General features: G+C 34.9%; 1 protein-coding gene across 1 annotated transcript in view; it reads right to left on the bottom strand.

The window, feature by feature from the left end:
• The window catches only part of LOC118194282 (synaptic vesicle glycoprotein 2C-like), a 100,113-nt gene that overhangs the window by 66,612 nt on the left and 19,653 nt on the right, over nucleotides 1-13,848 (bottom strand). Inside the window, exon 4 of the mRNA XM_085822729.1 lies at nucleotides 13,072-13,223. Within this exon, the coding sequence (XP_085678855.1) occupies nucleotides 13,072-13,223 (152 nt within the window). The remainder of the gene's footprint in view (nucleotides 1-13,071; nucleotides 13,224-13,848) is intronic.

Genomic DNA, 13,848 nt, shown 5'->3' with positions numbered 1-13,848 from the left:
GTGCATGTGAGCGTATGTTGTTTACGTTTTAATATGTATTTGTTTCGCAGTTATAAACATACGGCGTAATAGTAGAAAATCTCCTAGTGCTTTCGTTTTCTGAGTTTGATTAATCGCTGACATTTCACTTTCGCGATTTTCATCACTCATTAATATTAGGATTGATGTTCAAGGCATATTATGTAGATTAAGAGAATTCAAGTGTATATTTTTTTTAATTGAGCTGAGAATGACTGAAAGTGTTACAATGAATCTAGTGTTTTCTTATTTTAGTGCTTGCATTCTTTTGATTTTTAAAGTGTAAGATTCAGAACATATATGATATGATTATATCCATTGTTAACATTAAAAATTATATATGAATAAATTGAATATACTCATTGTGAATACGATAAATTCACTCTGTTTGATGAGTATTTTCTTGTTTAGACAGTACATTTCAGAGTGAGCATTTATTAAATGCGAAATTTAACGCACTAAATGTATACGAATGCAAAGTAGTAAAGTTCACTTTGAACAAAATTCTGCATTGGTTATTATTATAGAACATCTTTTTCATACAGACTGCAATAAAAAGTGCTGACTTCTATTTACATATATAATTAGTGTAAATATTTTTCTAATACGCATAGTTTTATGTAAAGATTGCATTTGGGCTCAGATGTTTATCACATATTTCTTTCTTCATCTTATTACTTATCATTTTCCACTTAAGTAATATTTCACCTCGATATTTTCGCGAAGTATCCAACATGTGTTTGTATTTATTTCAACCAGGTAGTGAAATCTTCATAATTTCCTATATTTGATCTAACTTCGCAATGAAAAGTTTCAGAAGCAATCGACGATGCTTTAATTATTTTGTACAGAAAACTTCATGGTAGAATATTTTCAACCATCTTGCTTAAGGTCATGTGATATGACAGGAATATTACTGGATGTTAATTGGTCTATCCTAGAAGCCACTCCCTCGGTGGCTACACAGATGTGCACTTGTGAAATATGCTATCCGCTAACACGCTTAGCCAGCAGCACATTTAGCCGGGAATAGAACTATTAACAACCACCATTAATTTAAGGGCCAACTACGTTAGATAATTGTGTTTAGCTTCGGCTAAGTCTCGTTCAGGTAATTATAGTTAAGGTATCCGAACACGTTGAAAAGGCCAATTTTGGCCAAAAAAAATGGCAATTTTCTTTTATTCATTCATTGGATAAACTGTTTATTTAGCTTTCCAAAACTGGTCTACTTTTGTTTCTACGTTAATTAGAAACTGAGATATTAAGGATTTCATAGACACAAAACCGGAAATGGGCATTTAAATTACCGAAAGTGCGTTTTCAAAGGGTTGAAAAGAGCTAGAAATGGACAAAAATAATTTGTTATCTTTGAAATGTAATGTAAAGACTTTTAAAGAGAGGTAATTAATAGAATCTTATCTGTAATCTGTGCAGCAACATGAAATTATTTCCAATTAAATGCAATATATTTATTAATTACCTGTTGAAAGCGTTATCTCCTCACTAGCATATGAGTTTGATTTGATTCGACACATTGCATACTGCAATTAGATTTATCTTAGTCTTTTATTATTTTTAATAACATTCCAGGGTGATAAAAAAATCGAAGCCGTGTTTGTAAACGAAAATGCGTAAGGAACAAATTTATGAAATGTGTTGCGAAGGAAATAGAGAATAATATTAATAAAGCAATTCCCATCGAGTGAACTAAAACTAAAATGCTTCTCATCGGCAGGAGATATTTTCGAACGTGATTTGTGACGTAAAAGATTTAAGCAGTGTCACCAAATATGAACGCGTAAGTCATATTCAGAAGCCCTGTTTCAGAGTTAGAAAATTGAAGAGAAAACAAAAATATCTTGATGGAGGGGTCAACGTCGCTCATTAATGATGACTTTATTGACAAACTTCAAAATGGAGTTAGAATCAGGAACAACGAATGGAAAGTGCTGTAATTGCTCCATTTTTCCACACTTTCTCCAGTGCAAAACTAGCTAAAAATGGTCAGTGCCCAGATGGAGCAGACATTTTTTGTAAATATCAGTGAGCTGTATCAGTTAGAAGAGTGTACATAAACAAATCCAAAAGGACTGGGCAAAAGAATGTAATTAACATTCTTCAGAGTGTATATAAAACGATGTGAGCAGATCATCTTTTAAAAGTGCTTATAAAGAAAGACACAAAATGCAAACAAACTTTTAATGACATTTTTTGGAAATTTATACCGATGGTTGTCATTGTGCTCTTAAATTGGAGGCATATATAGCTGTTATAGACTTTAACAGAGGGCTTTTAGACTTACTAGATATTTTAAATTACATAGGTATCCAACATGGTGAATATGCAGTCGAGAGATTTAGTAAGCTCGACATGGAGCGACTAAGTAAATCAAAATATCACTCACTACCCAGAGTAAAAATTGCCACAAAAAAAAAAAAAAAATAAATAAAAAAAATAGGCTGAATATAAACAGAAAAACAGATAAAGTTGAATAAAAAGAAGGTATAACCTATATATATGGGGAGTTTTAGGTAATAACTGGGATAAGCTTTAACAATAAAAATAAAGCATTTTAAACTTTAAATGCATTTTCCTCAAAATCTATTTTTTTCTAAAAGCTGGCTCCCTTGGTGCAAGATAAATCAAATTATTATCACTTTATTTTTACAAAACTTTGTATGCTTAATCCATACATAATTATCTAGGGAATGACATACCAGAATATTTATATGTTAAATAATTTTGAAATTGAGGCCTGTTATTTAAATAATGACATCGTGAATTTATCGAAAATCTCATAAATTCAAAATTCCGAAATTTTTTTACTATTTAAGATATCCTTAAAATCCTAAGTCAATTCCCAGATAAAAGCATGTAATTTATTATTCTATGACTTTTTTTAATATAACTGTAATATTTTTTCATATAGAATGTTTCAAGTCGTTTTAAAATTTGCTTAAAATTTCACGTAAATTTAACATTTTTTTGCAGGATAATAATAGGATATATTAAATTTTGATGTTGCATAATTAATATCTGAAGATAATAAATGATAAAATGTGTTTATAGTATACATATACTGCTTTTTTGAAAAAAAGTGCTCCGAACGTGGTCCGACACCTTAAATTTCTTATTTTCTTATTCTGAGTTGAAGCCCGAGTAGAGAATTCCCTGTAAGCCCAAGAAGGTTCGGCGGACTGTTATTCGAGTGAATAAAAGGGAATTTTAACCCTTCTTGAGTCTAACTCAGCGATATGTCGCTAGATAGTTTATTAGGTTCCTCGACGTTCACCTTGGTCAAAGGGAGAGGAACCCTACAACCTATAAAAATAAACATTTTGTAATGTTAATGCATTATTTTGTTCACCGCCGAGACATTTCTAGTACTTCTCGAAATTACTGGAAGTCAATATGGCAGTCCAATTACGGTTACAGCTAATATAGTGATCAATTACATTTATTCAATTACAATACCTATTACACTCATACAGGGACCGGATCAAAATGTCGTCAAATGATCATCAAGTCAGGCGACTTTTTGCGATTTCCCGCCAAATTTGGCAACAAAAATAAGTCGGGAAAGGTGTCGCCAGCTTGGCGATATCTCGCCAAATTACCGAGATACCCATTTACTCAATGTTAAATGGACTTATCCCCGTATTCTTACTTTTCGGTCATATCTTCTCTCTCTCTGTTTTTCATGTTATATTACACAGAAAAATACAACAAGTTCACATATAATTGCACTAAAATTACGTATCTATGTACAAAATTCGTAACACTGCCCCCGTCCCAAGGATTTCTTAATTATCTTAGTTGCTACAAAGCAAGATATGAGATTATTCCACATTCATATTGCGCCATACAGCAATTCTGAAATATTGTGTCATCCGATTTCTATAAACAGTTCGGCAAAAGAAGGAAACGGTCATTCGTCGTTTTCTGTAAGCCATAAAAGGATGAAAATTGACGCAAGGGAAGTGTGTGGCCGTTACTTACGTTTGAAAAGGATATTCAACACTCGTGACAGCTAAACGAAGTTGCTTTAATCAATCGACAGTATCGAGAGCGATTAAATTGGAGCTTGAAACTGGTGATGAGAGAATGGCCAGGTCAGGATGGAAGAGAGGATCATGAAATCTGATGATCAATATATAAAACGGATGCCTTTCCAGAATCGTAACACAAGTGCTGCTGATTTAATAACTAAATTTGAGAAAGATCGTGCTGCTATTTTAATCGCATGTACACTCCAAAGGCGCCTTGTTTCCACAAGAATGTGGTTTGCATGCATACCACTCCAAGATAATAACTAAAAGCATTCATAATTAAGATGAAATATAATTAGAAAAATAATATATGCTAATGAAATAAAGCACAATATTAAAATTACCCATACTAGAATGTCTCTGAACTGGGTGATAAAAATTTCAAGAATACCTGACGAATCGTGTGAACACTGTATCTGCATAATTTTATAAACAATAATATAACATAAATTTCAGAGATTTATCCCATAATTATGAAATGTGATAAATGTGTTATTTGATATTGACATAATTTTCTAACTCTGCGTAATTTTCTTATAGGCCATATTTGTAAACAAGTAATTATATATTTAATAAGCAACCTTTATTACGTACTTCATCTCTAGTTGATGGTGAAATGACCGACGGCGAATCAGCTCTCTTTCGCCGAAAGAGTGATGACGAAATGGCGAAGGGAAAACGCCGACGGACCGACAACACGTTTAATCAGCAGCACGTAAATTTAGACGAAAACTTGCCACTATATTTTAGTAAAACGTAAAATTCAGTCTTCCTTCAGTAAAATTAATATTTATCCGACAACTATTTAATCTTTCTATCAGCAAAATTATTTGGGATCTCCATAAGTTCGAGCTGAAGTCAATTTCTTCTCCATCAGAAAAACCGATTGTTCGTTTTTAAAAATCCCTTCTCTGATTTTAATTTTTGGGGAATTTTAGCATATTATGCCAATAAGGTATGACATATAGGATGTTTCAGAAAATCGGTTACAAACTTTAAGGAGAGATAGAGTACATAAAGACGATGGAAAAACACACAACAATGTATGGTAGGAAACTCTTTCCTACGGTGCTAATGACGACACAAAACACAAGAAAGGAAGGGAATGAACAGGGTGAAAATATATGTATATTTATGGCTTAGTACAGCATAAACCAAGAAATGAGAACAAAAACAGAAGATCGTCATCAAAAAAGGTATTCGAAATTATCGTATCCTCAACATGGAGCGGCAGGGGTGGCCGATGCATTAGCCAGCAAGATCGCTAGACCTCACTTGCATTGATTACTTCCTTTGGGGAACGTCAAGAAATTTATGTGAGAAACCCCCTTTAAAAGTGTTAAGGAACTTGTTGCACGTATCGTGGCAAATTCTGGGAAAGTCCGGGACATGCTCGGTATGTTCCAGAACATCAGATCTTCCATGTGCCAGAGATGTGAGGCCTGCATCAGGGTTTAATAAGTAGTAAATTTTAGCACCTTCTTTTATGACGATCGTTATCTATTTTTTCTTATTTATTGACTTCTGCTGTGCTAAGCATAATAAACATATTTCCTCACCCTGCTCATGTTCTTCCTTTCTTATGTTTTGTGTTATCACTACCACGCCATGAAAGCTTTTTCGACCATGCACTGCTATGTGATTTTCCATCTTCTAGGTGTACTTTGTCTCTCCTGAAAGCTTGCAACTGATTTGCTGAAGCACCCTGTGTATCGGCCACTATAAGAGAACTGAAATTTCTCGTCAGGGAACGTGAGTTGTATACTCGAAAAGGAGAAATAAAACTTTTTTGACAGCTAATCATACTTGATCAATTAATCTGAATTCTTACTTTGGATCTACAGACATTATCCGCAGGTCTTCTCAGTTAGTGAATTGGATACTTGTAACCCTCTCACATTTAAAAAAAATTTCTTTAGTTAATGACATTATTTTTCTAATCCAGCTCTTTCTAATGCTTTCAGAATCCTATTATCTAAGGATTTTTATGTTTTATTACTAATTTCCGCAAAAGATCTTTTTGCTTTACTCCACCCATTACTTTCCATATAAAATCGTTCTGCTCTTCAGAGTGCTGAAAGTTATTTCCTTCGATTGAAATAGAGGTACCTCTGTCTGATTGATTTCAAAATCAAAGCCACCTGAAGTTGCTTTCTTTTCTAATTTTAATATTTTTATTCTATATAGCATTAATAAAGAGAGAAATATGGTACTTGTTCATAAACCACCTCTCTGCGCACATTAGAGACGACCTTTTCTCTGATAAATATAGACACATTTTACTAAAAAATTATCGCATGTTTTTGACTAAATTGTAGATTCCCAACGGGAGCGGAACCAAAAGAGGACGCAGCGTTAAGTCCACCTTGCTAGCAAAGCTAACCATATGACAAGAAGGGACTGACCCGGCAATGTCCTCACAAAAAATGACATGAAAAAAATAAATCTATCTACAAAACCACTACAATTAAGACTTCAAACATTAAACTAAACTCCTGAGAAACCAAGTTCGAGGCCTAGTAACTAAAAAAGGTTATTAATGAAACAAAACGAAATAATAACAAACGACGGGTATTGTATAAACATACCACACCTTTCATTCACATAAAACAAAGCAAATAAAATTAAAAGAAATAAATGGCTTACAAAATAATATAAAATAAATGACACATAACACAATCACAATCAAACTCCACACATGCAACGAAGAACACAAAATCCACACTTGCTAAAACCTAAGCAATACCTATTTGGTTTTTACTGTTGTTGGCTACTTTATTATTCCTCTTGCAAAACAAATAGCCCTAAAACGTTTTCTTTTCTGATTACTGAATGAAGGAATTCCATATCGTTTTCTTACTCCATTAGTAAGTAAACAATTCTCCACAAAATGTTTCGAATCACCAGGTTGGTTGCAAGTCAAACAGTTCTCTGTCTCTTGAATGTTAAAACGTTTCAGATAAACAGGAAGGCGACCGTGATTACATAAAATCTGGTTTAAATCATTATCATAACAGATTTCCATATTTTTTGAAACCTTCAAATCTTTTAAATATCCTGTTCTCCTTTTAGAGCTATTCCAATTGTTAGACCAATTTTCTACAGTTATATCTTTTATTTTATTAAATGTAACTCTTTTTGAAGGTTGTATGTCTGCAGAGTCAATTACTTCACCAAGAGAATCTTCTTTGGATAGAACATCGGCCCTCTCATTTCCTACTGTGCCAACATGTGCCTTAGTCCAGTGTACCTTTAAACTATGAATTCGTTTTAATTGATCGTAATAGTTCGTGATACTATTCAATAAATAATTATTATGTACTGGTTTGGAGAACGCCTGCAGGGCAGAAAGAGTATCAAAATAAGTATTTATGTTATAACTTATATTAAACCTTTCAACAATCCACTTCCATTTTAAAGCCTCTCTTATTACACAAAGTTCTGCTTGATATAAAGAGTTATCAGCTTTCAATTTTCTCTTTTGGCTATGGATCTCGACTCCATAGTAATAAGCCACAAAAGCCCCGCCGATGCTCCCTACCTAAAACCAGAACCGCCAGTAAACATATTCAATACACCAGTATCCAAAGTGTCACAATCAAACATAATTCCAAATTCGTCTTTAGGATGTATATTTTCCTCTATGACGGCATCAAAAGCACTGGCTTCAATAATCCTTCCATTTTCTTCGAGTTTACTAATTATTTGACATTTCAGTAAAAATTTATTATAAAAAAATAAATATAGTTCAGTTGCATCGTCATGCTCTTCGAACCATTCTTGAATACACCTAGAAATGTGGATAGGGGCGTTGTCATCTTGAAAAAGCGGTTGCTCTCCAGGGAATACAGTCTTGAGAAAAGGATGGACATGATCCCCTAGAATGCTTAGATAGTAATTGGATGTGATCTTCCCATGCAGAATAACAAGTGGCCCAAGATCGCACCAAGATATCGCACCCCATACCATAATGGCGCCACACCCATGTTTCACAGTCGGCAAGAGGCATTTAGGATGAAATGCTTCTTTGGGTGTTCTTCAGACATAAACGCGTCCGGTCGTCTGAAATAGCGTGAATGACGATTCATCTGACCATATTACCTGTTGCCACAGCGGTGGGAACCAGCCTTTGTGATCTCTGCACTATTGACGTTGCTTGAAAGCATTAGTTGCTGTCACCAAGGGTTAACGAATTGCCACTCTGCCATAAATGTTCGCCGTTATTGCCCGAAAGTGTGAAGGCTGTGTCGCTGATTGTTCCAGCGTGTATATTATAGATCTTCGACGACTGTAAAAGTGTTTTGGAGCTGCCCTGATTAATATTGGTTAAATAATGTGTGCTTCGATACTTCATCAAGTGTTGTCGTTATTCACTCCAAATCTACGAACCCCGTACGAACGTGAAGAAAAGAAAAACGCAACAATATTAATGGGTAGAATCCAATTTTAAATCATATCTGAGAACTTCTCAGAACCAGGCATCTTGTCTATCTGGAAAGTCGTTAAAATTTTTATCTGAAAATCTTGGCTGGAAGAAATTACAACAAAACCGTTATTCGGCTGACAGATTTTTTTTAAACAGTTTTGTTGCCACTAAAATGTATGAAAGTAATTCTGCTGCGCTATTAAATAATATGTATTTACGATTTGAAAGATAAGTTAAAGATTATCTGGATATTTGGAACGAAAAAAAAAAAAAAAAAAAAGCTTTATTTTGGCGTAGATTTTGAACAAAGCTCTATCGATTTCGAGGACGATCAGACACAGGTGCCTTTTCTTCAGCAGCAAGAATTCTGCAAAAGAGGAAATTGAAAGAAATTAGCAGAGCAAAGCGAACACGAGCATAGCGCTATCTGTCGAGAAAAATAGCAATGAATAGCAAAAAATTAAGAATTCTATATACGAAAGACTCGATCAGAATTAATGTTATTATTGAAAGGCGATAAATTTTGTTTTCCAAAGAAATCCAATGCATCAATTGAAAAATCTTCATGAATAATTTCGCTGACCTAAAGTCAAAAGTGTGATTACATTCCCAAGTATAATAACTGTCGAAGATTTGTTTACTTCTTGGATATAAGATTCGTGTTCCTAGACTCCGAATTTTAAGCTATTTTAGTTTCGCCTATCTCAAACCACAAAATAGTATTCTCTCGATATAAATATAGTACTTCTAGAACAAAATAATACGCAGTACTTCTAGTATAAATACAGTATCCTATTCAAATCTCTATTATATCTATGCTTCTTTTTCTCTCTTTCCTTTTGTGATCTTGAGGGGAACCCTTTATAATCATATGGTCCAGTGGGACTAGGAGGATTGGGTCTTTCCTGTATTATGACTATTATGATTCCTTGCACACTCCTCAAGGTTAACTGTTTCCGTAACCGATGCTACACTTAAACGCGCTCCAACTATCATTCCTCTTTGGAACCCTGACAGGTCTGAAATTTCAACTTTTCACAGGCACTTCGATCGAAGCATGCAACGCAGATGACTGCTGTTGAAAGACTGATACCTTCTTCACGCTCACTAGGTGGCAGACTTCTGTTGCAGGTGGCGCGGCTGTACTGCAGGTGTGAAATACGTAATACGTTTTCACTGGTGTTCGCATTATTTTGTCCTTCATCTGTAAGCACAATGGGGTTTAGACGATTTGTGTGCCCGTACTCTTTCATACCAATCACCGTACTTCTAACAAGAGATGGGTAAATTTTGTAAGGTATCAATTAAATTGAGTAACTCCGAAGATATGGAGAATCGTAGGTGGAATGGAGGTAGGAAGGTCGAATGAATCTCTGTCTCAGGAGGCAGGTCGGTAGAATGGACGTCTGTAGCCATCTGCACTTGTGCAAGTGGCTACAGAGGTCAATCTAGCGGCTAGTATCATCTGCAATTTATGAAAACAATTTCAGGACACTGGATCTTTATCGAGAAGACCTGAACAAGGTCTACGAAGACCCACAATAACGAATGAGGATTGTTATTTGGCCCAATCAGCAAGGCAGGACAGGACTTTTAGAGTTGCATTACATTCACGTGAGCTGTGTAATGCCACTGGAATCCGATTTTCATGATTTATAGTTGCCCGAAAGCTTCATGAGATAAAGCTGTATGCCAGAAGACCTACTGTTTGCTTCCCCGTCACTACAGTACGCGAAAGAGCGTGTTTATTCAGACAACATGCTCATTAGAGCAGACTTCAGTGGAGCACTGTACGCTTTACTGATGAGTCGAGATCCAGCCAAGACAAAGATTCGTGGCTTACCTTGTAGGGTTTATGTTTATTTTAACTAACATTTATTTTAAGTTTAAACTATCTTTCCTGTCAAGCCTTATTTTCCCCTGGAACTGCCAATGCCAGAGTATGTAAATTTTAGTAGAACGCGCAAGGATTCAAATTATCAGCGGAAGTATCCTGAGTTAAATAGAAAGGAAGCGAGTTCAAGGTGTGCTGTTCTTACTTCACGAGCGCGGAGGTAGTTAGCCAGAAATTGAAGAACCCCGCGTTTCGGCCTGTGTGCTTGCCTGGAGGAAGTGTTAATCGTTCAACGTGATCTTCAAGTTGCTGAATTAGCAGCGGTATTGTAAAACGCGGTGAGGTTAGTTACTTTTAGAGAGCCTCGTAGTTAGAGTCTTGTCTTTGGTTTCTTTTCAGGTTATTATTTTTATTTGACCGCCGAGTTGGCGCAGTTTGTGAGCGTCAAGAGCAGCACGCAATTGTAATTTATTACGTTGAATAAAAAGGGACTTAAACCCTTAACAAGACTCTGTCTTTGGTCCAGTTTTCACAGTCACCTCTTGGTCGCGTGCAAGTTGGAGGCGCGCAACGTTACAACCTGTATCTGGAGAGAGCCCAGAATATGATACCAACTCTCTCTCCTCATAGAAAAGAATCATAACGGTGGACGTGTAATGGTTTGAGCAGGCTTTGTGTTGGATGGCCGCACACCCTTCATGTCCTTGATAAAGGCTTCTTAACTGCTATGAGGTATAGAGAGGAGACCGTAGAACCCTATGTTCCACTTTTCAGAGGCGCAATGGTCAGCAACACTCGTCGGCATGGGGCTCAGCTGGTAGGCGATTACCTGAAAAGTGAGGATATTGGTTGCATGGATTGGTCAGCCACTGGCCATCTCCTGACCTTTGACATACAACATGTCTGGGTCGCTTTTGGGAGGGCAATTTTGTCTCACATACTCCTCCGAGAACCATTTTGTAGTTGAAAACTGCCTTGCTGCAGAAATGGAATGGATGACCACAGAGATTCCTCAAACGCCCCCAGTCTGGTATGCCGTCAGATGGCGTGACCGTCTGGTTGTGAGAGAGGAACCATACCGAATATTGACTAATTTTCAGTCCGATATTACAACCTAGATTTTGGAAGTCCCTGCGCATCGAGCTTTACTGATAGTCATACATACATAAAATGACTTTTGAATGGTACAATTCTTTCTTCGTTATATATGTATATTCATACCAAATTCCACTAAACGCTGTCCATTAGCTTTTGATAAATTTGACTTAACATGTAATTTCTCTTTATTTTGTATACTGGTATAGATAAGAGAAGATGTGTTCGACGCATTCAAACACGTATTGACAAAAATACGGGAGCTTGTAATGACTTAGTTACTGAACAATTGGGCACTGGCATCACAAACAACAAAAGGCATGCAAGTTGATGCGCAAGTAAAATCAAATCTATAAAATGCAGAGATAGCTCTAGAAATGGCTTATTAGTTTTGTGTGCTGCGCCAATAATCCATATTCGTGAGTGAAAGCGATAGAAGTCATTATAGTCATTACTTTATAACTATTTATAAATCTCCTATAAGTAATTTATAAACCGCGGCAAATATTGTATTTCAGCATGTCTGAATCTAATAAAGAAATACCAACAGTACAGTGTTGAGTAATTAAAGTATGGATTTAAGCACTTTTCTACAAATCAGTCATTACCTATGTGTTTAATGTGTCGAAACATATTTTCAAATGATGCTATAAACATTCTAGGCTAGAAAATCATTTGAATAAAATGCGCGATAATAAAACAGACAAGGATTTATCCTACTTTCAAGGACAGGAAAAGTAATATTTAAAGCAGTCAGCTATATCAAAACTTTTTATATCGTTTTCTAAACAAGAAAATGATGAATTAAGAGCCTCATATAAAATTAAGTTGTAAATGTCAGAAGCAGAAAAATCACACAGAGTTGGTGAGGAATTAATCCTTCCGGCAGTCAGAGTGTAGCAGTTAAAACTGTTCATCATAAGACACCATTTAGATATCATCAGAGAAATTCCTCTGGGTAATAATTCGGTGAAAAAAAGAATAGATGAAATGGCTAAAGACACTGAAATATTATTATGCGATTACTCAAAGACTCGAAAATTTCCTATTCAACTGGACGAAATCAACTCTATCAAATAACGAATCACTACTCTTAACATAGGTTCTATTCATAAAAAAAGAGAGAAAAGCGTGTCAAGAGTTATTATTAGCTAAAAATTTAGAAATTGATTTAAAGTCAAAATCGATATTTAATACCATGACGAAAGTTTTCAAAGAAAAACATCTTCGTATTAGTAATATTTTGACAAAATATTCGGTAGCAGCAGCTGATAGCTGCTACGGATGGCCCTTCAGCAATATCGAGGCGCCACAAGAGTTTCTTAGCGCATTTGAAACAAGCAATACCAAATGTTCTCGCTGTATAATGCGTTATACATCTTCAGGATTTGGTTGCGAAAATTCTGAATGAACGCCTGCAGTACACCGTTTCATTATGTTATTAGATTAATCAATAAGATCAGGAGCAATTCATTGCATGAGAAATTATTTTTATTATATATGTTTGCTATTATTGGTTACCTAACATAGACCCCGTGAATTGCAATATAATTACTTGTTTCTTAAAATCCATCTGTATTATTTTGCTATTTGAAAGTAATCGATTTGCATGAAGCTATTGTTGTTAGTCATCTGTTTTACTGTACCTGGTTCAGTGATCATCAGCCATGCCATAAGAGCCGCGTAGACACCACCTATTCCCCAAAAGGTGAGAAGCCAGCTCAGGTGCCTTCCTCTGTGTCTTTTGATTAGAAATTCGCTATAGTAGGTGAAGACAATTGGCAGAGATCCTCCTATACTGGAATGAAAAATTAAATCGTTGATACAGAATATAATTTATCGGAATTTACATTTCAGGCTTATAATTAAAAACATCTCGTTAAGATATTTCTTTTAGAGTTGGGAATATTATCACAATGTCTTCGATATCGGAAGAATTTTAACGTTTCATAATGTGTTTAGTAGATTTAAGCGATTTGCCGGTTTCATAAATTTTATTTGTTACAAAAGTATGATTTATAAAACCACAACTACATTCCTTAAAGATTTTCGTAACAGTAAAACTAAAAACACTTAAAACTAATTTTACAAAGAAAAGCGGTATGTATCTGAATATTTTGATACTCGGGGAGAAAACATTTATCATAAAAAATGGAAATATTCCAAAATTTAATGCCAGTACAGATAATCAATAGAAATAGCCCAGATAAAACAGCAAAATATCTTATAGGATACTAGATTAATATACATGTAGACTCACATGGTAACATTACCTTTCATCTGTATATTTGAAAAGGGAAAAATATATAATATTTAATATACAAAAATATTGTATATTTTTTCTATACTACAAAAATATTTAATATTTTTACTTGGATATATCGTGAATAAAATGCATTTTAATTTAAATGAATCCTATAAAA

Source organism: Stegodyphus dumicola, chromosome 8, assembly GCF_044657685.1.
Source record: "Stegodyphus dumicola isolate Sdum_Otavi_A_Nest chromosome 8, ASM4465768v1".
In the NCBI taxonomy this organism is placed as follows: Eukaryota; Metazoa; Arthropoda; class Arachnida; order Araneae; family Eresidae; genus Stegodyphus; species Stegodyphus dumicola.
This window is presented reverse-complemented; position numbering and strand designations above follow the sequence as displayed.